The sequence below is a fragment of the Grus americana genome, chromosome 3 (assembly GCF_028858705.1).
Source record: "Grus americana isolate bGruAme1 chromosome 3, bGruAme1.mat, whole genome shotgun sequence".
In the NCBI taxonomy this organism is placed as follows: Eukaryota; Metazoa; Chordata; class Aves; order Gruiformes; family Gruidae; genus Grus; species Grus americana.
In genome coordinates this window covers 26,340,798-26,365,384 of record NC_072854.1, presented here as the reverse complement: position 1 = coordinate 26,365,384, position 24,587 = coordinate 26,340,798, and the positions used below count along the sequence as shown (strand labels likewise).

The 24,587-nt window shown below is 41.9% G+C and overlaps 1 protein-coding gene across 2 annotated transcripts in view; it reads left to right on the top strand.

Moving 5' to 3' along the window:
- Window positions 1-3,913: 3,913 nt before the first annotated feature.
- Window positions 3,914-24,587, top strand: part of GCLC (glutamate-cysteine ligase catalytic subunit) — a 34,654-nt gene continuing 13,980 nt past the window's right edge. The window contains exons 1-6 of one of the 2 annotated variants that reach the window (XM_054819901.1): window positions 3,914-4,190; window positions 17,711-17,823; window positions 19,168-19,350; window positions 22,323-22,436; window positions 23,189-23,247; window positions 23,338-23,474. In XM_054819901.1, the coding sequence (XP_054675876.1) occupies window positions 4,041-4,190; window positions 17,711-17,823; window positions 19,168-19,350; window positions 22,323-22,436; window positions 23,189-23,247; window positions 23,338-23,474 (756 nt within the window). In that variant the 5' untranslated portion in view covers window positions 3,914-4,040. Of the gene's footprint in view, window positions 4,191-17,710; window positions 17,824-17,992; window positions 18,076-19,167; window positions 19,351-22,322; window positions 22,437-23,188; window positions 23,248-23,337; window positions 23,475-24,587 lie in introns of those variants that run through there. The other variant, XM_054819902.1, reaches the window with a different exon arrangement.

The following is a 24,587-nucleotide window of genomic DNA, read 5'->3' as shown; positions in this document are numbered from 1 at the left end:
GGCTGGGTGGAGAATGGATTGAGAGCAGCCCTGAGGAGGACTTGGGGGTCTTGGTGGACGAGAAGCTCAACATGGCGGGGGGTTGGAACTAGATGATCTTTGAGGTCCCTTCCCACCCAAACCATTCTATGATTCTACGACTATTCCAACTGTAATGCATTTCCAGATCCCTTCATCTAAATTCTAACAGCTGATGGTTTTCTAATGGTTTTCAAGGCAAGGATCAGTACGATTTCCGATGATTTTGTAACTTCAGTACATCTTGGTTTCTTAAGATATTTTTGTTTCCTGGCACGGACATTTCTGAGTGTTGTCATGCTGCATCGATACTATCATAAACAAACAGCTGAATTTCACCTGGAAATGATTTTTCCATCTCTGGAAAAAATAGATGTTTTTTCTTTTTTACAATTTGATGCAGACAATTTGTGTTCTTTTTCATACAAGGCAAGGCTTCTCTATTAAGTTTCTGTTCTAAAACAGAGCAGGGAGGAGAACTAAAAAAGAAAAGCTGGTATTTGGGTAACTGGACATACAATTTAATTAGAGCAATTATTCTAATTGCTTCAACTGAACACAAAGTTAAAAACCAAACCAAAACAAACAAAAAAACCCAACTGATTGAAAATGTACTAAAGTCACTGGTCACATTTCCCAAATAAATGCTAATTTGCTCTGTGATCAGTGGATACTGCTTCAGGGATGGGGAATAGTCCCTCCCTGGGACTGATGAGCAACTAGTCAAAGAGATAAGGAAATAATAAAGTGGCCTAGTTATAAAACAGATCTTGTTGGAACAAAGAGGGGGTTTAAGGGGAATTTGGGCTGAGTCTACTCTTACAGAAGTTCCATGTTGCTATGTTTAGGCAAAGGATGTTTTTCAGGAGGAGACATTTCTTCTCCGCAAAATGTTTTTCTAGCAAACATTTTTTTTTTCTCCAAGTTGAATCCAGATTTTCCCTTAGACTGTCCAGAGAAACTGGTCAAGTCTTGGGGCTGAAGATACTGGTACGGAGCTAAACTACTAACACCATCCGAAGTACTGCCTGTATGTTTAGAGAAGCTTTTTTTCATATTAAGTGTACTGGAAGTAATTATACACGATAATAAGTGTACTGGAAATAATTATACAACATTATGCATGTAGGCAGATATTACACAATGGTGGTTTGTCTTGAAGTCATATTTTATGTGATGTGCAAATGAATGCTTCTGCATGTGATGCTGTCAGCCTTAGAATGGTTTATACTCCTCCTCTGTGCCACAGTCCCCTGAAAAGGAAAAAGGCTATAGATAGCCCCACGCTGCCAGAACACATACATCAGAACTGAGGGGAAAAAGGCTTCAGCTGAAGACAGTAAACACCTCATAAACACAGCTGACTTGTCACGCTGTTATGCTAAAGATTACAATGTGAGAAAACGGAGTTTACATTTTTATCAGTTTTACTGTTGCAGAAGGAAAATGTCTTGGATTTCTGTTATAAACAATGTACTAGCTCTACAGCTGATAAGACTAAGCACACAGGACTAGAAATAGAGTAGATAATGGCACTGAAATAACACAAAAATGAGCTGCATTTAAACATGGAGAAAGACAGTGAAAAAGTGCTTTTGAATGTCAGGTCAAAGAGTAGCATTAATGGTCAGCTGAAGAGTACGGGCTGCGTAATAGCAGCCTGAGTTATAATAAAGCTGATCTTAGTTTGGAAATGTTGTATATGTTGCTGGAAATGTTTACAGTCAGTTATACACAGCAGCATGCTCAAAGCAGCTGGGAATCATACCAAATACCCAATTCTTTCAAAAATGTCTCTCAGCCACACAGTGCTTTTGCTATCAGCCAAGTGAAATGGGAGCAAGGATCCTAAATAACCTGTACAGGTTTGCCCAGATTCATAAGACGACAGTATTGTTTGCTCTGATGTAATGATGTTTGCTCCAAAACCAGGCTTGACTGCCCCAAGAGAAGGAAAGAGGCTAACACAGCTAGCAGAAACACCATTAGATGCTACTTGGCCACATCTGTCACTGCTGGGGCTCCTCAGGTGCTCCAGCTTGAACTGAAAGCCATGGAAAACCCGAGACTGGATGGCAGTGTGGTGGCACTAATGTTGGAGCTTGATTTTTTGGTGCAACTGTCCTCAAATATGCAGGGCGATGCATAAAGTCTCTTTGTCCTCTCAGATCTGAAGTGCAACTTGACTTTCGCATGAGGGATATGCCTCATCAGACTCCCATTGCCAAGCGTGAGATTTTTTGACTTCCTGATTTTTCAAACATTAAAAAGTCAGTGGGATCTTTTTAATTCAAATGTTTCCTTCTCCCTGAAACTAACCCAACAGGCCTTCTCCAGATCTACAACAGTACCAACAGCAGCGTTGCTTTCAGTCAGAGATCAACCATTAAAATTTTAGCCAGAACCATGAGTTTTAAAAAAGTTGTAAACCCCTAAAAACAGCGCATTTGAAATGAAATGTTTGTATTTTAATTATAATGATCACTGCTTGTTCCTGTTCTGTCAATGCTGCTCTTTGTATAAAAACTTAGGTCATTAAAAAAGTAACCAAGATATAAAACATTTTACTTTCGAGTGGCTTTAATATTTGATATTTTTAACTAATGCATTTTAGATTTATTATACTAATGTGTTGGAAGCTTGTCCTATCCTTGAGGCACCTCATATCCTGGAAAAAGACAATTAGGCAGTTCTTGTCAGTATAGTCATTCAGTTAATGAAATATCTAATAATACAATTCATCCATTAGTGGGCTATACCACAATTTAAGTATTCTACTAATCCTCAAGCCCTTAGCTATGCAATCCTACCCCATACCAGCTGTGTTTGTCCCCAAGGCCCAAGAAGAAAGAGCTCTGTGAATGTGATGAAAACGAGGGTTGAGGCATAATGAATTTCAGCTTCTGAGTCCTTGTTGTCGGCTTTGCAAACTTGCTTATATCCCTCCCTTTTGAATGGTATCCTTAAAGGACAGCCTTCTCAGAAGTGAGAGCCTTTCTCTTCATGCACTATTCAGTTCCTTATTTTTGTCTCTTCATTTAGAAAACACTTGGAATAGCACCAATAGGCCTTTCTTCTATTTTGCATCAAATGTAAAATACACACCATGACATGCCCCTGCTTCCTCTTTCCTGAGATGAATGCTCTGATTCCCTCCAGGACAATTCCCAGATAATTAACTCATTTTTAACATCTTCATTGGTTGGGCTTTTTCTTGGCACAGCCGGATGTGGGCTGAACAGACACGTCTCGGGGAGATGAGGTGTATCTCTGAGTCTCACTCCACCCACCCAAAGCATCCATATGCACCTTTTTTTTTTTTTGAGATGCATGCTCTGATCTGAAATAAATACACACCAGCTTTCAATCCGCCGTCCACGTTCGAGGACCTTTCAGCCATGACCTTAATTTGGACACTTTTAGTCACACCTTTGTGACACAAGGGTCCCTTTCCAGCAGAACACCAGCCCGGCCAGACCGGCAAGCGGGACGCCAGCGGACGCCCCCTCCTGCCCGGCCGGTCCCAGCGCTGCGCCCCGGCCGACCCCTCCGCTCCCACATCCAGGGGCGCGGTGAGGGCTGGACTCGGGACCGAGGAGGACATTTTCCCGCCGCTACTTCAGCAGCCCTTCCGTAGGAAACGGACGCCTCCTCCCCGCTGTGTTCGGGGCGTGCTGGGGGAAAGTAGGGGAGCAGCGGCGCTCACACCGCCGCGGTTTCTCCAGCATTTGCTTTTCCACAGGCGCTTCCCTCCTCACCAAATCCCGGAAGCGCTGAGGAGAAGCCGCAGCCACAGATCACCCCGCCGCCAGGCAGCGCCTCAGCCCGCCTGCAGCGAGCCCCGGCCGGGGGGCGGGGCCTACCGGCGGAAAGTGCTGAGTCACGGCCTGACGCGCCGTCGCCGTCACGTGTGTGGCGCTGGACGGCTCCCGCCGCCGCTGTCGCGGCGCAGAGCGCATATAGCGTTGCGCAGGCTCCGCTCTCCCCACCTTTCCGGCGCTGCCGCTCCGTTGCGGGCCGGCATGGGGCTGCTGTCGCAGGGCTCGCCGTTGAGCTGGGAGGAGACGCGGCGGCACGCGGAGCACGTGCGGAAACACGGCATCATCCAGTTCCTCCACATCTACCGCGCCCTGCGCGACCGTCACAAGGACGTCCTCAAGTGGGGCGACGAGGTGAGACCCCCGTCGCGGTCACGACCGGCACGGCCTGCCGCGGCCTCCGCGATCCGGGCGCAGGTGCCGCGGCGGCGGGGTGGGCGCCGCGCCGTTCCGATGCGGCCCGGGCTCGGGCCCTGCCCGCCGCCGTGCCCGGGAGCGGGTTTGGCCGCGGTTGCTCGGCGAGAGGGGAAAGTTCAGGCTGCCGCCGGGACTTTGTTTGCCCCACGCACGCTCTCGCTCACTCGCCACCTCCGGTTACCCAGCGCCTTGCCCCAGTATTACCTCGTGATTTTTAAGCGCTAAAACAACTTTCAGTGCTTCCGTCAGGCATCTGTAGATCTGCCTGAGCAGCCCCTCGAGAGGTGTATTCCTGGGAGCCGTGATGCCTGGCAGCACTTACTCGTTCCCGTGAGTTTTTTATGTTCTCTGGAGTGAAGTCTGATTAAAGCACGTGTATGTCTGAACCCCAAGGTAGGGCCAGTTGAGGCTCAGACTCTGTTTTGAGGAGGGAAGTGAGGACTGGAGGTGGGCTCGGTGGTGGCAGCCCTCTCACCAGGCACTTCCGTGGTCCTGGCCTGCCCCTGTGGGACAGGGACTCACTGAGCCTTGCTTCCCCACAGAGTCTTCCAGGTGTGCGGCATGAGTCAGCCTGCCTCTCAAACAAGGGTGAAGAGGATCGCTTGGGTTGTGACTTGAGGTTTGTTGCAGGTGCTTTATGCCTGAGGACCCTAACTTTGTCTGGTCTTACCCACATTGCCACGCAAACCTGCACTGAATTGTGTCCCAGCCTAACAGCACTCTGCCAGGAGCAGAGTCTCCTTCCTGTATGGATCAGTGGGATTTCCTGAGGGACCCAGCTTTCCCTGGAGACAGGGAACAGCTTTGTATGTGCTGTGCTAAAAGCCATCCTTAATCATGGTGTTGGTGTGGTCCAGTGTTTGTCACTTGGAGGTGTCTGTGATGTTACTGCAGGGAAGTTATAGAGCAGAGTAGGAAGGGAGCAATGTAGGGGCTTGGCCATCGCATCTCAGTCTCGTGCTCCAGTTCCTTTCTGAACAGTAAAAGCATTTGTGAGGAAACTTTGTCCAGGTGGTAACAGTGGCTGCTCACAGATCCTCATTGCCGGAGGAAAATGCTGTTCCCCTTGTGTAACTTGAGAGACTTTGTCTCTTAAAGTCTGTTGTTCTTTAAAGGAACTGCTGTCATATTTCACATAACTGAGCAAGGCAAGCATGAGAGCACAGGAGCTGCTTTCAAGAAGAGTGGGGGCTTGGCTACTAAAATCTGTCCAGTGAAGGGAATGATGCTGCCAGCATGTCTAGCCTACACCGCAGGGTTTTGCAGCCAGAGTGGTGTGAACTCAGGAAGTTTAAATACACTTCTATCTATCCCTGTCTGAAGTCTCTGTGTTCCTACATCTCTTGTATGACTGAAATTATTCTGACAGAAGAGCCTCACAAACAGCCGTAAGTTCAGGAATACAGACAGAGTAGAATCGCCCTGTTGTTCTGAGACTTAGCTCGAGGGTTTTCTCATTAATCTTTAAGATGGGGTACTCATTTTTCAATGGGTGTTACGTTTTAGTTGTCCTTGCTTTGTCAGGGTGAGATTTCACAAGATAGCTAGGGTTGATCTGCTAGTGAGCTAGTTCAGCTTCCCTCCCCTTGCTCCAGGCTCATGTTTCTTCTGCCTTCCTTGCGTTGTTACTGGCTATGTGAGTTCATGAAGTTAAACCAGCAGAAAACTCTTCTACCATTCAGTTTTCTAGGGTGGTTGGTTTTCTCAGCAGAGCTTCCACTGTTTCACTGTGAGGTCTGACAAGTTGTGCTTAATGTGAGGAAAGTAGCAGAGATGTGTGGAGGAAAGGGTCAAGCAGAGCCATCCCCTGCAGCACCTGCAGCTAGTCACTTGGTAAGCTTAGCCATATGGTGAGACTGCACCCCAGGAGCCTTGTTTTGGCACGGGGACCTTACTGAAGAAAGTATTTATGCTTGGTAAATGGTGGTGTGTTATGTTTAAGGAGACTCGCAATTTGCTTTTTTCGTGCCCAGTGTGGCAAGAGGTAGAATTTAATTATTTGAGTATGATTACTGTCATGTTTCTGATAAGGAGGTAAAAGCTGTATTTGAAATACCTGTGAACATTCAGAGGTCAGGTAACTTGGTTCATCATCTACCTCTGATTTTAGCAAATGGTAATAAACTCAGGTGTGGCAACTTATCTTTATTGTACTGTATTATGCATTTTTATTTTTTTACATAATGCAGCTTTTAAGAGTGTGTTAATATACCAGATACTTGTTGCCCATCTGCTCTTGCTGCGCAAACATAAAAACACACCTGTCTCTAACTTCTTTCAGCTGTGCTGTAGAGAGACTAGTGAGAAGAGCAGTAAATTTGTTTTCTGTTTTTCCTCTCAAATATCTAGTTACTAGAAAGTGGTGCCACATGTAGATGCAGCTTAGATGAATCAACTGACTAGCTGGACAATTTTCATAAAAAGCCTTTTGTGTACTTTGACCTTCATATATGAAGTCATAGCCTGAGGGTTTTATTGTCTTAAAAACCTTTTGAAGATAGAAATCAAGAATGAAGATGACAGCCCTTGCATAATGGTAGAGATTAAATCATAATAAACAAAATTATTTTTGTGTTTGAGAGAAGTTTCTGAGACCATGTTTGGCAAAAGATGTATTTTTTTTACTTCATCTTTAAGGAATGCTCATGAGGAAAAAACAACTTCTTTAGTCTGTCTTTCAGGGCAGGTATGTGAATACTTCAAAGATTCTCCCTGTCTAGCCGATGCCATTGTGAAAAAGAAATCCTGCATTTGCTTGTGAGAACCAGCCTTTGCTTTGGATCTGTTTTCAACAGGACTCCACTTCGTGTTGCGTGTTGTAAGACTCGTTACAAGAGCTGCGGTGGCCCTTTGGGGTGCTTGTAACCTCCCTGAATGAAACTGTGGGGAATTGTCATATGCTTTCTGTTTCTTGGGTGCCAGGCAAAAGTGTTGAGGCTAAATGCTGACAGAGTAGGATGGTGACATTTGTTTTGAAGGAAGTGAGACAGCATCACAACTTGCATTGCAGGGTAGCATTCCTTAGTGCTCCCATCCTCTCCTGAGTAAAGAGCTGGAAAGGTCAAAACACTGGTTCCGCTACCTCTTGAAAAGTTAGCGGTCTTCTTGCTTGCAGAGTTAGAACCAAGGGGTTTACCAACAGCTGTTTTCTTTTTGGGGGGCAGTTCTTTTTTGCTCTGTTTTTCACAACTATTAAGTCTTTGCAATGGTAAAAAAAAAAGCTTACAGATGTAAGTGTAACAGAGAATAAGACTTGCTTAAAAAAAATCTTTCTAAAGGTCTCTTTGAACCTGCATTTGTGGGTAAAGGTCCTCTGCCTCTTAATCATTCTTCTGCCTCATTTAAAACTGACAGTTGGCCTCTCTGTTCATGCTTGGCTTCTCCTGACTGTGGTAAATATGAAACACTGAACTGTCTCATTATCCCTCATCAACCCCCTCCTTATTATCCTTGCCTTAATGCCCACAAAAGTTGGTCAACAATTAGATCTGCTGAGGAGACCCTGCCATGCGAACTGGTCTCATGGTTTCCTTGTGTTTTCATCATCTTCTCCCATCCAACAAAGTATGCTTATCTTTGGATTTGCAGACTACTGGTCATTAAGTTGGGGGGTGAGGGGGGATTGTGCAGCATATGCAAAAACCTGCAACTTTTCAGTACTGTGTTTTGAACTCCAGTAGAGTTAGTAGAGACTATGTGAGACAATCAGTTGTGCAGCTTGGCACATGATAGCTCTACCAAAAGAGTTTAAAGGTATTTTGAGAGTAAGGCAAAGCCTATTCTGTTGCTTCCCAGCTTTTGACCCAAAAAGCTCTCTTCTGTGCCAGCACAGTACCAATCTCCTGTGCTGTTCAGTACCTCTTGTCTGTTGATTGCATTCCTCTAGCTGACGGATGTTGCTTAAATTTCACTTTGCAACTTAATGCAGGCATTCGGATCAGACAAGTGGAATGGCTGGCCCTTGACTAGGCTCACTGCCATCGCTTTGCGCTGAGCCCACGTGCAGGGCTACAAATCATGGCAGTTTGTGTGTAACTTCATATATGTATGTATTCATATGTGCACACTTACATGTAACACTTGATTAAGTTTTTCTGTGGTCTGTTTTTCTGCTAAATGGGACAGGTTGGTTGTTCTCCAGGCTGAACACCTATCTGCACTGGGAAGAAATGGTAGAAGCAAGAAGAGTTGGAAAAGGATAACTGGTGAGGACAAAAGAACAATAAAGAGTAACGAGGAGCTGCTTCAGCATATGAAAGAGTCGAGAAGGGCATGCTGGAGGGAGATCCACTCAGAAGGAGATATGCAGAAAGCAAGCATGGGCAAAACATGATGGTTTTATTTGAAAGTATATGTGAATGAAATGGCAATCTGACTTGCCCAGCCTTGTTTAGTGAGATTGGACATAACGACCCTTTTGTTGTGTATGAGTCTTGTTCCTGTCAGTGTTGGGACATAGCACACAATAAGCATCTTCAGCTTTTAGAAAGTTGTCTTCATGGAGACTTGAAGTGAAATTTGGAGGCCTTTAAAACAGATTTGGTAATGAATTGTGGGAGGTAGCATGAAAAATGTGCAACCACACAGCTTGCAAGTTGAAGTCTTCTTGATGTAGTTATGTTTGTGGTTTTTTTCCTGCATCTTATCTCTTTCTCAGTCTTTTTTAACCTTCTTTTTGTCTTTCTTCTGTACTTTTGATTCATTCTCCTCCTTACCCATTAGGTTTTTAAATTATACCTTGTAAATAAGTTAAATGAGAACTAAAATGAATGTTTGCTGCTCAGCACTTCCTCATGCAAGAGGTGAAGCAGTCCTTTTTGGATGCTTCAAGAAGAGAGGCCAGAGGTTTCTTACCAAAATGTCCCAAAGGTGTTGCTTCTGATCAGAAGATGCATGACTCTCTTCAAAGCTTTTTACTTTTTCCTTAATGAAAGGCTGGGCTGTGAAAAGAGCCCCTTTTCTTTTTGAATGATTCTTCCCAGGGACCTAGCTATTGCAGTAATGTCTTGCTGCAGTTTATAGCCTATTTGTTTTTGTGGGTTTTTTCAGGGCAGCAGCAATGTGTAAATGGTATGATTTGCGACGTTGCATTACAGTCTGCAGAACTTCAGACTGATAAAATAATTGCTACATCTTAAGGAAATGGTTTTGGGCTCAGGTGCACACAGTCTGAGGCTCCTGTTTGTCTATCACCCATTTAAGACCAGGAACAAAGTCTAGGGCATTTTTTTTAACAACAGTGAATCTAGCTCACCAGCTGTATAAAATAAGTACAGCTACTATCCCTGAAATACACCAATGAAGTTTTGGTCATCTCTTCTCTAAAAGACAGTGGTGAGACTTGGTGAGAGACACACATGCATGTGCAAAAATGTTCAAATAGAGGTAAGAAAGGACTGTGACTGACAAAAGAAACAGTAGGTTCAGAGAGCATCACAGTGTACAGGAAAGGTGATGTTCTTTTCTCATTTTGCAAGAAATTTGGTTATCCTGATGGAACAGAAAAGCAGTAGATGTCTGCTTCGAAGCAGAGATAGACACTTACATGGATGACAATAGACAGTTTATTATGGCTTCTTTAAATTCTGTGTGCTGCAAGATGTATATCCCCTTATCCAAACCACTTAGATAATTGTCAGATGACTCATGAGGTTTCTTTAATGATCATCTGAAACTTTCTAACTAGCTTTTTACTGTATGTTATAAACAAAACAATCACAAAAAATAGTTGTTGTATTTTCCTGGCTCTCAGTAATAGATCTTTAAAAAAATTCAGCCAAGTCATTATACTGTCAATATTATGATCTCACATTTTTCCTTTGTACAAACTGCTGCAATATACTGGTGTGCAGAAATTGCTTTATTTTAAAGCTTTTTCCTGGGAATCTCATGCTTGTAATAAAGCTAATGTGGCCTGAAGTCTTACAAAATTGTTTTTTACATTTGAGCTCTTGTCATTTTAAGACAATCATTTTTAGTCTCCCCCTTCCCCAGCAAAATTCCCTGAACAGAATGCATTTTTTAATTTCTTTCATGCAGAAATTCCTCATGATGGCCCCCTGCCAAATGTGGCATGTGTGGATGCATCTGAATGGGAGCTGTCTTAATCGATGTACTCGCCTGCTTGCCGCGTGGGGGGAAGCAGTACTCATGAATGATTTGGTTATCTGTCACGTGTCTGCTTGTTCATCCTTTCTCTCTGAGCTTTATTGGGCTAAATAAAGGGACAGTGGCATTATTTGTTTACAAATAGATTTAGTGCTTCCTTAATATGTTTTGTAGTTGCACCTGCTGTTCATCATAGTGGCATTTCTGGGGCAGGGTCAGAAGGTATGATGTTAATGCATCAGCTCACACTGCTTGACAGCCTTGAGTGTATATATGCAGCCTCTAAAATGAGTACACTAATGCATGCAAATATAACTCTTTCAGTCTTGACTCAAACAAGATAGGTGCCCTTGAAGAGTCTCTATGTTTATTCCTTCCCTGGATGCTTTCCCTGATGGTCATGAAACTACTTTTTCTGCCTAGCTTTGATCCTCATGTCAGGGAAGGCCTAAACTGAAACACATCTAAACCCTGTAACTCTCAAAATGTGAGTGATGTGTTACCATCCCTGATGACTGATTATTTTGCCTCAGCTCCCTCCTGCTCAGTTCTTCCATGGCTGGTTGATAAGCATAGGTTGTAGTGCAGCACCACTGACCTACCTGTGAGCTTTGTTGCTGGATGTGTTGTGCATGTGACCATGCAGAACTTGCTGTGGTTTATAGTGAGATGCTTTTTCAAAAGCTAAATCATGGAAACAAGTTTGGAGGGGTTTTTTGCTTGGAATTTTTTTTCCTAAACAAGCTGCAATTTGTCATAAATAGTGACCAGCCCCCATGGTATGCATTGATTTCCTCCTTCCCAATCTCAGATCTTACTAAGAAAAGCTTAAATTATCTGCTGTTTGTATATTTCTGATAAAGAAATACTCTGTTCACACTGAACTTCCTTCTGTGGATGTCAACTGAATTGCTACGGTCTTGTCACAGGATCGTTGTCTATTCCTCTCTTGCCACAGAGCTTCCTCTTCTTGCTGTGCAGATGCCTTGTTTCAGTTAACTGTGAGAAAGGGTGAGTCAGGAGGATAAGTACAGGAAAAATTTTGTTGTTGATATTGCTGCTTTGTTTTTTGTTTTTTTTATCCTTGCTTTCTGATGCAAGAGGAAACTTAGAAGCTTGCAGCATCTTGTTTCACAGTTGAATAAATGGTCTTTTAATAGTCCATAAAAACATCTAGCCTGTGTGGAACAGAAAATAGAACTGTGCCAGAAAACCTACTTCTTTTCTCATTTAAATCTAAAAATTAGTGTCTTAAAGTTGTCTTTGCTGCAGAAATCTGAAATAAACATTATCCTAGTCTTTTTTTATGGTATTAACCTCAGGTGTTATACAGTACACTTTGTTCTCCAGTGCGTCACATCTTGTTTTTTAGAAGCATGAAATGGTTATAACATCTAGATTTGCTATTTCAATAACCCAGCTTCCTGGTTTGTGGTATGTGCAGCACAGGACATCCTCTAGTCATGTTGTATCACATGCAGAAGAAAATCTGCAGCCCTGGTATCGGCAAGCAGGAGGGGGAACAGGTAGGAGCACTTAGCTGGGGCTGGCTGTGTTGACTGAGATGAGAGCCCCTGCATCTTCATTCTCTTTATCCATGGTCATCATTAATGCAGCATAGAAGTTCTTTTTTTTTGCTTATTGTCAATGTAATATAAAGCATCAATTGTATTTTGTTTCTAGGGCATAGTTTCTGCAAGTCCACTCTGTATAGAGCTGGAGGTGGTGCTTCGTTGGATTGGCCACTTCCAATCCGCTTGATCAAATTAAGTGTTTTGGGCAATACACTTGTATCTTGGTTTTGCTGTTCGTGACAAATTTTTGAAATTAGTTCTGTGGCAGAGAACACCCCTGGTACTTTAGTGAGCATGGACGTGCTCTGCCTTGTGCCAGTGCATGGTTTGGGGCCTTGCTGACTAGAAACTGGGTAACCAGCCTCTGTGGCACTTCCAGACTTGTTTTTCTCTGAAATTTGCTCCCTTAGGGCTTAGACTCGCTTTGTGGGTCAGTAAACCTTCCATTAAAGATACGTTACTAGCTGGTTATTACTGTGGCTCCACGTTTTATCACAGCAGTGGTGAGAAAATAACTACATAAAAAAAAAAAAATCCTCAGTATTATGCTGTACATCCAGAAGTATGTGTACCTACAGAAAAAAACCCTGCTTTTTCCATCTTAACACTGAAAGCTTGTGGCAGAGGTTCTTTAATGAATGGTTAGAGTATTAAAACTTTGTTTTCCTATAGACTGTCATTTTCATGATACATGGTATTTTAATGATGCATTAACTGAACAATAAATGTATGGAGGAACTGCACTTTTTTGGCATAATGGAGCTTAATAACTAGTGAAATGGGTTTTGTTTCTTTGATGCTCTTGAGAAGAAAGTTTTACCTCAATTTTATTTTCTAATGTATGTATAAATATGAGGCATACTGCATGAAAATATATTAAGTGTTGTAGTGGCTTTTGGTAATAGTAAACAAAAATCCATGAGACCTCATTGAGTGTTTAGGAAAAATTTCCAATTTCTCTTAAAGCTCCAAGCCTGAGGGAAGGTACATATGAGGAGACTGCAAACAGTTGCTCCAAGTACCTGTGGCAGTAGTTACCCAGTGGAAGGAGAAGGAAATCATCAATAAGATTGTCCTTGAGGAACAGCGGTGGTCCATGAATCACCTGCAGTCAGGTTTTTTTTAGAATCACAGGATGGTTTGGATTGGAAGGAACCTCAAAGATCATCTAGTTCCAACCCCCCTGCCATGGGCAGGGACATCTTCCACTTGATCAGGTTGCCCAAAGCCCCGTCCAACCTGGCCTTGAACACTTCGAGGGAGGGGGCATCCATAGCTGAGATGGATGATCAGGAGTGTGGTAAAAGGTGAATGCAGGGATCTGTTTTTCACAGGAAGAGAGCATACACACTTGCATAGTCTTCATCTCGAAAAAGCTTCTCCTCAGATCTTTCTTAAACTATTTTCCTCTATTATGTAATCTTCTGAGCTTACCGAAGTCCAGACTGTATGCTTACCTGTGTTTTCATATGCAGAAATACCTTCTGTCAAATACTTTGAATGTTAAAAGGATTTTAGCATTAACTCTGGAGTAGAGGCTTTACTCAACTATTAGATAGGTTTTGTTCCTAGTGTACTTAGCATGATGGTGTTAAATTTGATGGTGAAGAAATTTTCTACAATGAGGATGGTGAGGCACTGGAACAGGTTGCCCAGAGAAGCTGTGGATGCCCCCTCCCTGGAAGTGTTCAAGGCCAGGCTGGATGGGGCTTTGGGCAACCTGGTGTAGTGGAGGGTGTCCCTGCCCATGGCAGGGGGGTTGGAACTAGATGGTCTTTGAGGTCCCTTCCAACCCAAACCATGCTATAGTTCTATGAAATTGAGTGTGTGAGGAGGGGTTTTGATATTGGAAAGCAGATCACTGCCAAGGCACGTATTTGGATGGTGATACCATGTGGGATGTGCATTGACTTCAGTTCTCCTGGTTCCTTAGAATTGCTACTAAAGAGTCACTTGACTGATGTTTCTTCCTTTTTAAGTAGTCTGTTTTATGCAGAAATAATAGGTGCAATTATTGTCAAATAACTCAGGCATTCAAACACAATTTCAGACATTCTTACTCAGAAAACAGTCATCTTTCACTTTGCCACTGGGCAAGTCCAGCACAACTGGCTTAACATATGGAGAGTGCTTTGGCTCCTCCCCAGTTGAGGGGCTTCAAGGTCTCATTGTGGTTGTGTTTACAGAGGTGACTTGAAAGAATTTTCAAAAGCCTGAAATTTCCTTGTAGCTGACTGAGAAATAATTGTGACAAGTGAAGTAACACTGTTCTGGGTGCTGTCCTGCCGGCAAGCTAGTGGTGCATGCTCCTTCCTGAGAAGATACGACGGTGCAGTGGAGCTGGCTTGGAAGTACTCTGTAGATGCAGTATGTTGCAAGTCAGTAGTTAAGAGGAAGGAAGCATGCAAAGACTAGTTTTTCTTTGTGTTGGCTCATGGGTAGATAGATCTGTTATGCTCAGACTATTTGCTTTAACTGAGAATTTATTTGCTTTTTTAATGCATTTAATTTTTAACTATTTTTTTAGGCTTGCCCTGTGTGTGTGCACATGCATGTGGATTTACAGCTTTTGCTTTTCAACTTTGCTGGCCAAATTGTTGTTCCTTCTCCTGGTAAGGTGCCACAGCACTTCTCCGACCAGCCCAGATCTGACTGGCTTGCAGAGGTTCATCCCCTGTAGCAGTGCTGAGCATGTCTGTCTGCAGGAAGAAGCTGGGAGGCCACCTCTTGTCCTCAGCAGCCTTGCAGCATGTGCCAACCGGAGGATAGAGATATGTAGGGTTTGCTGCAGGGTGAGAGCACCGGTTGGGCACGCGGGTCCTAAGTGGCCACCTTTCTTACCATGGCAAGGTGCGCTTTCCTCTTAGCAAGGCTGCTTGTCAGCCATCTGCATCAGTAATTTGACCTGATGTGTGTTTTGCTGCTTGCTAGGGAGCCTAGTTAAAATTAGAGAGAAAAGCGAATTCTAAAGAGCTTGGCAAAATGATGAATTATGAATGTTGGGTGAAACATCACATATTTGGTTTTCGGACTCTTGAAGCTCTGCCAGGCATGCTGATGCTTTTCAACTTTATTGTGGATAGAAAACATCTGAGGAGTCTGCGAATGATGAGCTGAAGTTAAACGTAAAAATGTGTGAACTCTGAATTTGTTTCTCTCTTTCTAGCTGTAAGCTAAATCTTTTGATGAACTAAATTAAATTCTTTAAGCATGTCCATTCAGTCAGTCCCTCTGTTGGCAAGACACTGTGGGTTACTTGGAATTGTTGGCAACCATCTGAAGTTTTTGGGTTTTTTCTTTTCTCATCAAAATTAATGGCAGATCTTCTGTGTGTTAAGACAGCTTTGAAGATTTAGTCAATGTTTCTGGAGGCAAGAGTAGTTGTTTCTAAAGCTGGATGCATAAATGCAATCTATTCACTACTGCACTTGGATTATGAAACATTTTGATTTCTTTGGCTTTGCCTTCTTAGCTTAATGCTTCTTTACATTTTTGGCTTATTTTCTTTTGTGAAACTTGTAATATGATTTATAGAGAAGCACAGTGTTCACATCACCAGCTCATTGCAGTTACATTTGGAGAGGGATTTTTAAGATGAGAGGCAAATCACAGTAACATATTCATGTAATAGTGGAAAAACGTTCAGCGTTGGGGTCTCTTGATGGCAGCTGCAGTTCCTTTGCCCTCTCTTCTGCTGCCAGCCCACGTGGGCAGTGTGGTAGGAGGCCAGGCATGCGGTGGGCTTGATGCCCATTCACACATCTGTCTGTATGACCCTGAGAACTGTGCGCTTGCATACCTCCTCTAGTTTAGGCTGGGTCTGAGTGAGGATGATGCTTTTCCAAAGCAGGAGGAGATGATGTTGAATGCAGTAGAAAACTGGAAGGTGTGAGAAGTCACTTTGTATTGCCAATAATCATAGGTCAGGTGTCACTGGGGAGACTGGTACTATATAACAAGTAAATCGGTGCTGGAGTGCATTCTGGTTTATAGTCTGTAGTTATCTCAAGTAGATTATTGCGGCATCATACACGCAAACCACAAACTATGCCACACAAAGAAATAGTCTTGCACAGAAACTAGAAATCATTATTTTTCTTCAGGGGATCAAAATTTGATCTTAAAAAATGTAGAGAACATGTATAATTGCTGAATGAGTCTCTCCAGAGTTTGCATCTAATCGGATTCTGTAGAATTACAAACACTCTTGGATAATGCTGCTTGTGATTTAATTGCAAATCCCAACAGAGGATTATATTTGTTGTCACGGTAGCTACCAATAACTTCCACGAACACTGAAGCAACCAGAGAACATGAAACCCACAAATCTACTTAGTGTGCTAGAAAATACTGCACAAGTTCCCTGTGTTTTGGCAGGCTGCTTTCCTATACACATCAGATTTCTGTACAAAATAGAAGCTGCCATGAGTTGGTATGCTGCAGCTTTAACGTCAGCATCTTGCATGAATCTGAACTGGGCTGGAGCAGTGGTGTTTGGTAAGTACCAGTGGACATGTCTTTTGGCGGTGTCAGAAAACAAAACTGAGGAGCATGGTGCAAAGCCTCTGACAAGTTCTAGGCTGTGGAACTGCAGCCTGAATTTTTAACTACAAGTTGATGTTTGTGTTAGTGACAGTCTCAAGGCAGCGGTTTGAGAGCCTCCAACAAAAGGCACTGTGTATCACCACTGATCCAGCAGGGGATTTTCAAAGCCAGTACTCTTGTGATGCATTTCCAGGTATGACTTCTGCTTTTAGGCAGTACGTTGCACTTGGGGGTTGTTCTTTCACACTTCCCAGAACAGCACAAAGCATTCCCTGCCAAATAGGTATCAGGAAATAGATTGTATCAGTAAGTATGGAAGGGCTATAGGGTCCAGGCAGCTGTTCTGTTGCTATACTGGGTAGCGCTCTAAAAGTCTTCACAGGAGCTTTGATAGCAAGTATGCATGGAGATTAGAAAGTCTGACATGAGGGCGTTCCAGGTTTGGCTGCTTTCAGATAATCTCTGTTAAGGAAACAATATTCTCCAGCGCTGGGATGCAGCACTGCTGTCGTTAGTGACTTGTTGGATTGAGTGTGGGTTGCAGTGTGGGGTAGGGAGGGACAGGGGTGAGGAGACAGAGATCCAGGGGCCAGGTATGCTGCTGGGCTGGAGGGGAAGAAAAGGTGGCAGCAAAGCTGAATCAAGAATGGATGCAAACCCCTGTGCTGTACCAAGAGCTGGAGTGCATTAACAGCAGGACTGATGCTGTCTGTAACAACCATGGGCTTTCCGTATTGTAAATGAGGCTCTGTCATGCTAGTCTTAAATAGCTCCAACAAGTGATGGGTGTAAATGTGTGTCTTGTTTGTACAATGACTCTTGTTAGTTTGGTTTGGTTGGTTCTTGTCAGCAGTGGAGACAATAACTCATGGGATGACAGAGATTTGTGGGTAATAGCTTGCATGGGGTTTCAGTTTTTTTGTCTGAATTATGTGGAGGGAAACAGAAATTCAGGAATCGTTTTGTGAAATAGCCACAATTAGAAATGGAGGTGAAAAAGTTCCAAGGCCGATTTCAAGGAATTTCAGTTCTTTATTCAAGATGAAATAAGCTTGCAGCCGTTGCCTCCGGTATATTCGTAGCTAATGATGGTTTTTAAAGCTTCTGTAGAGGTGAAGTTCAGTCTGACATCCTTTTTTTTTTTTTCTTTATGCTTAAAATTATGTGCCAGAATGTTTGTGTGTGAACAAAATCTTACCATTTAATTGTTTTGGTTTTATTATTTACAAGGTGGAATATATGTTAGTAAAATTCGACCATGAGAATAAGAAAGTGCGCTTGGTGCTCTGCGGTGAAGAAGTTCTTCAAACACTGCAAGACAAGGGGGAGAAGGTAAACCCCAAGTGAGTAGCTGTTTCCTGTTTCTGTTTTTTCTCTCCTGTTATGATACTCTACAGAATTTTGTAGACCTGGCTTAACTTTCAAGTCTGCTATCAGTAAAACTGTAAGCCACAGATACTGATATTTTCAGATAAATGTGGGGTGCAGGAAGTGAAAGATTTCTAACATGCTTGCAGGCAGTCTGTGCACCTTCTACGTTACACCTTGAAAAAAAGGAGGATGTTAACAGTGAGCCCACAGAAGTTGCAGTTTAGGTATTTGTTTTGTCTTGCTCTGGTTTTGTGTCTGTGTGTACACAGTAATAGTGTACTAGACCTTTCCTGCCTTGTAAAGCGTGTGTGTGTGCACTCACCCCTGTATCCCTGACTACAGGAGCCAGTGAGAGCTGTATAGGGAAGCCTGTTTGCCAGAACACTCTCCCACTTTTGACAGAATTAGGAAGGTAGATGTAAGGACAGCAGGGCAGTTCTTCCCCATCCTCTCCCATGGAGTTTTCAGGAATAATTACATTATATCCCTATTTCAGCTAGCCAGAGAACTGTGAATTACCTTCTAACTGATGGCAGCAGAGAGATGAGACCAGAGACAGCAAAGTGTTTTGGCTGAAGAGAGCCAAAAGCAGGTCACATCTTACAGAAGTGTAGATAAGTTCCGCTGTAGCAATGAAAGGCTTTTGTGCCCTGGGCCTGTCTACTTTCCATGTGCCTTAACCTTGTCATCCAGTAAGGCTTCCCTGTCTGTCTTCCTCGGTAGAGGGATTATTGAAAACAGGCAAGAAGGAATCCCTTGGCTTTTAGGCTCCAAACTGCTCCTGCCGGAAGAGCAGTAGGGGACATGTGGCTCTGCCTGTGGTAGTGTGTTCCGTAGAGGTGGAATGGCTTCACAGGGGGATGGGAAGGGGTTACTTTTCAAAGGTGACTAGGTGCCCTCAAACTTCATTTCATTTCCTAACCTAATCAATTCATGAAACAGGACAGTAGAAAGAAGAAATTGAGCATAACTTTTGCCTTGCCTGGTATTGTGGAAGCAGTTGGATGTTCTGTCTTTTCCAGTTTCAGTTAAAACCCCAAGAAAGAAAACTTGAGACAGACGCTAAAGGTGATTGAAATTTGACATGGGCAAATGCAGCTTATTGCACTATACAGCAACACTTCCTGCTGCCAAGCTGTGCCTTAATTTCTTTTCACTGCCTTACCTGGTGATGAGGTACATTGTGTTACTCTATCGAATAATCAAATTTAGGAGACTTTTCTGGCAAGTTGCATTCGTTTCTGAAATTCTCGCACGTAATTCCATCTTTTTTGAAGTTGCAGAAATATTTAAATGAAGCTATTCTTTTATTATAGCCACCCAACACTCTGGCGACCAGAATATGGAAGTTACATGATTGAAGGGACACCTGGGCAGCCATATGGGGGAACCATGTCTGAATTCAACACTGTGCAAGACAACATGAGGAAAAGAAGGCAAGAGGCTGCTTCTGTGCTCAAAGAAAATGAGGCTGTTTGCACTGTGACATCATTTCCAAGGTGAGATGGCTGTTGAAGCGTAATGCCATGTTTTCCATTCCCCTTATATGCTTTTTCTCCTTATTGCATATAGCTAAACTGTACAATGAAACCAAGCAAAATATGATTTAATTAAGGTACTTGAAGTTCCAGTCACTTTTCCTAAAATTTGTATTGCAGTGAGACAAACAAGCATCTCTTATATTTTTAAGTTACTTGTAATCTGTGATGATTTTGTATTAGGAGAGAACACCTAACTCTTAATAACAGAAAGTATTGCACATAGAGTAGTCTGCCATCTTGAATTGATATGGCAAATCATATATAAAAGGTTTCTCTTTCCCTGTTTTGCAACCTTTGATCTTTATAAATAGCAGTCAGTAAAACATGGTTAACCTCATCTATTTTTTTAACACTACCTTTTCATTAAAGCACACGCAAACTTCTTTTGGTGGCTTGGTGCACACAGTAGAACAGGAATGTGGTTATCCTTACAAAATTAAGACTTAAAACTTCAATAACACTGTGCTTACTGAATCTAGAAAGGAGAGCACCTCTCCTGGGTTGATAACACCCTTGCAAAGGGTAGATTTCCTCCTTTTTATTGTTGCAAAGAGATTATTGAAGAAATGAAATTCAGGATGTACTTTGTGACCTTACTTTCTAACATAACTCTAGGCAGGGATTTATTACGTTCATTCTAACTGGCCTGGTCAGTCACGTGAATGAAGATAGTTACGCTTAAAGTAAAAAAAATTGCTTTGCGGTAGAAGAGAAGTAGCTGGCTTTACTGGCTTGTTGCTTTTACAGTACAGAATGCAATGGCCCTCAATTCTTGTCAAGAGCAAGAATGGTACAAAATGTGACTTAGCAGCAAAGTTCAGGTACCAAAATGCCTGCATTATGCCCCATGAATGCTATTTTAAGAACACTCTGACAAAATATGCTTCCTCTTTGTGGGAGTTATACGAGATATCTCTAAAGTAATAAGAGCTTATTTAAAGTCCAGTGGTTAAGTAGTTCTCAGTGTGTTAAAGAATTGGGATTTTTCCGCACTGCAACCTTACAAATAGATTATGTCATTTAATAAATTTTGTATACAAACATTTCAGACCTCCTCTCCCTTTCTTCCTTGCAAGATTAGGAGTTCGTTACTTTGTAGATACAGATAAATACTTTTTACAGCATTGTATGAGCAATGAACTTTAGTGAAAGCCAGTAAATAATAAAATGTAGTTTATTACTTATCAGTCATCCCAAGCATAGTTTCATCCTTCAGAAATTGCTCTCCCTAGGCTATCTAGTTTCTTATTTCTGCCTTTTGCTATCTTGCCATTCGAGTACCTGTTGGTATGACTGGAGTCTTGCTAACATATATTTCTGAGGTTTTGTGGGTTTGGAGTTCTTTGCCACATTGTCTCTACAGTAACATGTACATATGTCTGTGCATATACATGTGTGTAACTAAAAAAAACTCTCTGCATCTGAAAAGACAAAAAACTTGTTAGAGTGCTGACAGAAGAAAGGTAGAGTAGTAGGCTTATTCAAATTAAAATAACTCAGTTAAAAATGAACAAACATGAAAATGCTTAAATATTCAAAAATACTAGCTTAGAAGCTAAACGAGCATCTCTAGTTCTTAAATTTGTGAGCCCTCACTACTGGACCAGAAAGCTGTTTTCTTTCTTGAGGACAGGAGTGATGCAGTTTACAACGTTGCACTTAAGTGATGAAGTTGAGTTTACGCATTTTAGGACAATTTGTATATTCAAACCAGGAAGAAACCCATAGTGGAATACATGTTGAGCATAAATAATATTCCCAGAAATGAGTGCTTACTGGTATTTTGAATAGTTTGCTTGTTGTATTGACTAACCCTTTTTATACATCCAAATACTAGAGTCTCTCAAGATAGCACGACCTTTGCCCTTTATACTGTGCAGCATGCAGAAATTAATCTTCTGCAACTTTACCTCCAACTTCTCAAATGCCCCTTTGTCTCAGTTGTACTGAAAACCTACTTATTCTTGCTTCAGATGACTCTTAAACTTAGAATGAGGGCTCCACAGGAGAGGTGTATTCTGACTCACTTGCATGCCTCTCAGCATTTTACACTTAATAGCTGTATTTTTTCTTTATTACATTTCTCTCATTTATGGTTCTTTTCAGAGTTCTAAAATAACAAACTGCTGTGAGACTTGGGATGTGTATCACTTGAAACTACCTCTAATTCTTAGAGTTGGTTAGGTACATCTTTTTAACAGGGGTAGATTGTTGGGAGCAGAGCTGGATAGATCTTGAGTGGTCAGCATTAACCTGTACCCTGTAGAGAAACTGTTTAAGTCACAGAATGCAACTGCATGTCAGTATTAATCATAGAATCATAGAATTGTTTTGGTTGGAAAAGACCCTTAAGATCATCAAGTTCAACCGTTAACCTAGCACTGCCAAGTCCACCACTAAACCATGTCCCTAAGCACCACATCTACATGTCTTTTAAATACCTGCAGGGATGGTGACTCAACCACTTCCCTGGGCAGCCTGTTCCAGTGCTTGACAACTCTTTTGGCGAATAAATTTTTCTTGACATCCAATCTAATGACAGGTGCTAACATTCTAAAATGTGTGTGTGTGTGTACTCTGCATAACACTGTGAAGTTTCCTGCTTCAGCCACTGAAAAGGTCCATGTTTACTGTCTAATGATAGTGTGTTTTTTAAAATAAATAAAAGGTCTGTTTTAATCACCACAAGGCTGGTTGTTGGTAAGCAGCTGACCTTTTAACAGCAACTGTTTTAAGACATCTTTCTGGCAATTACACATGCATAGACAGCAGTCTTAAAAAGCGCTTCAGAAATACTCATCGTAGATGCAAGTTTTTAAAAAAATATCTTTATTGTTTTGTCTACTAGAATCCCATCTTCAATCATCTGACTGTTTTAAAATCACAGTCTGTTTTCATTACAGCTTGGATCTCTTTATTGTGTTACACAGGTTAGGGTGTCCTGGGTTTACGCTGCCAGAATATAAGCCAACGCCAGTAGAAGGAGGAGCTTCAAAATCCCTCTTTTTTCCAGATGAAGCCATCAATAAACATCCTAGATTTAGGTAAGAGTATTTGGGGAGTGTGAATGAGAAGCTGAATATTTTTCTCTGCCTAAATATTACAGGCATGCCTGCAATTTCTTTACATTAGTGGAATAGAGAGCTATGTGATTAGTTGCTGCAGATATCCCATGTACTTGAACAGAGATGATTGTCATGACAGTATTTTCTGTCAAAGTGACTTAAAGCAAACTGTTAGGTTCAAGTAATTTTATATGGTAGTTCACACCATTATGGGGAAAAAGGCATTGATTATACTACTGTAAAATTTTTTCCAGTTTAAAATCCCATGGCTAACTGCTTCGATCACAGTTAATCTAGCTCTTGCTCAGATACATCACAGCAACATCTCAGTTACTCTGAAATGGAGCATGGTGTCAAACTACTTGTATAGTCTGAGAGAGGTTTTCATTGTAAGGTGAAACTGGAGAATGAAAATCATTCTATCTAAAAGCTAAGCGTACCTTTTCATTCAGCCTTCTTCTAGTCAGTAGCCTTTTACTTCTGCCTGTTCTGTCAGCATGGTACTGTGAAGTCCATCAAAATGACTGACTTTACTGAAGAAAAATTCAGTGTTGTGTCTGTCCTAGTCTGTCTTAAACTAGGAAAAGAAGTGTCCTGAAGGAAAATGCTCAAAATAAATAGAAAATTGACATTCTGAAACCCTGAGAATGGCTGGCTGAGAAACTAACTGTAAAAACATTTGTATTAAGAGAAACTGTCAGATATTTCAGCAACCTTTTTTATTGTTGTAGTACACTGACCAGAAACATTCGGCACCGAAGAGGAGAGAAGGTTGTGATAAATGTACCAAGTGAGTAAATTCAATCTATCTTTTTTCTTTTACAAAATAATTGTGCAAGCTAATGCTCTGGTTTACTGAGTACCTGCATTTTTCACACAGTATTTAAAGATAAGAACACGCCATCACCATTTATCGAAACGTTTCCTAATGATGACGGAGAAGCAGCAAAGGCAGCTAAGCCAGACTATATATACATGGATGCTATGGGTTTTGGAATGGGAAACTGTTGTCTTCAGGTAAAATGCATCTGATTTGAAGATGTTACTGAATGTTCCCTAAATGCTTCCCTTTTTTTCAGACTTGCCTTGTGTCTAATTTCTCTAGCTTAATTCAACTGATTTGTTTTCAGAGTGGCAAAAGGGGGACTAAAACAACAGATTTAATCTTATACCTGGAGGGTAGTCTTAAAATCCAGGTTTGTTTGCTTGCATTATGTTTATTTTCTGCTAATATTCAAATGTAATTGCATGCCTTGCTGAAAGGATTTCTTGAACTGGTTAAATCCCACTTGATCAAGGACCTTCTGGAAGTCCAGCACTTTTCAAGAGTGAAAGATCATTTTCCACTGTGGTGGTCTTTCAGGCATGACCAAAAGACACTGTGGGAGTAGAAACTGAGCTGTCTTGTAGGAACACATGGGGTTTTTTGGTTATTCATTTTGGGTTTTTTACCTCCTCCCCAATTCTTAGAACAGCAAAAGCAAGCAATAACAAGGAGTCATTGGAATAAAGTTAAAAATAAGTAGCTTTCTCCTTCTGTGTAACTTTATTTTGTTTACAAACAGCATGAACTCCTGTATAAAATTTCTCATTCCTAAATATTTTTAGCTATCTGCTAAGAATTCATTTTCTCACTGCTTGTACTGTGAACCTACCAAATCCACATGGGTAGCTGTCTTCTGTTACTGCGTGCTGGGAGACCTTTCTGTTCTGTTTTCTCCCATTAATGCATGCTCCCTTTTTATTGTTTCCATTCATTTGCCTGAGTTACTACTATCTTACAGTATCCTCCGTTTAAATCCAGGTGCTGTATCTTGGGAGTGCTTTAATCCTTGCAAATCTGTTTGCTTTAAATGTTTTTTCTATCATAGTAACTTGATGCTAGGGGCTGATGGCGTAGGTAGGAGTGATCTATTTGATTGTTGATAAAATCTGCCTGTTGCCACTGCTGTCTCAGAAGCAGAGCTAGGAAGAGGCTAGTGTTAAGTCTCTAGAGGATTAAAGGAAATTCTCCAAGCTCTTGTTTCACAGCCATGGCAGAAATAACCCCATTCAAAGCACTTCCCTTTGAGATTGAGAAAGTACAAAAGCTGAATAAATAAAATGTTCTTGACAGCAGCTAAGTATCAT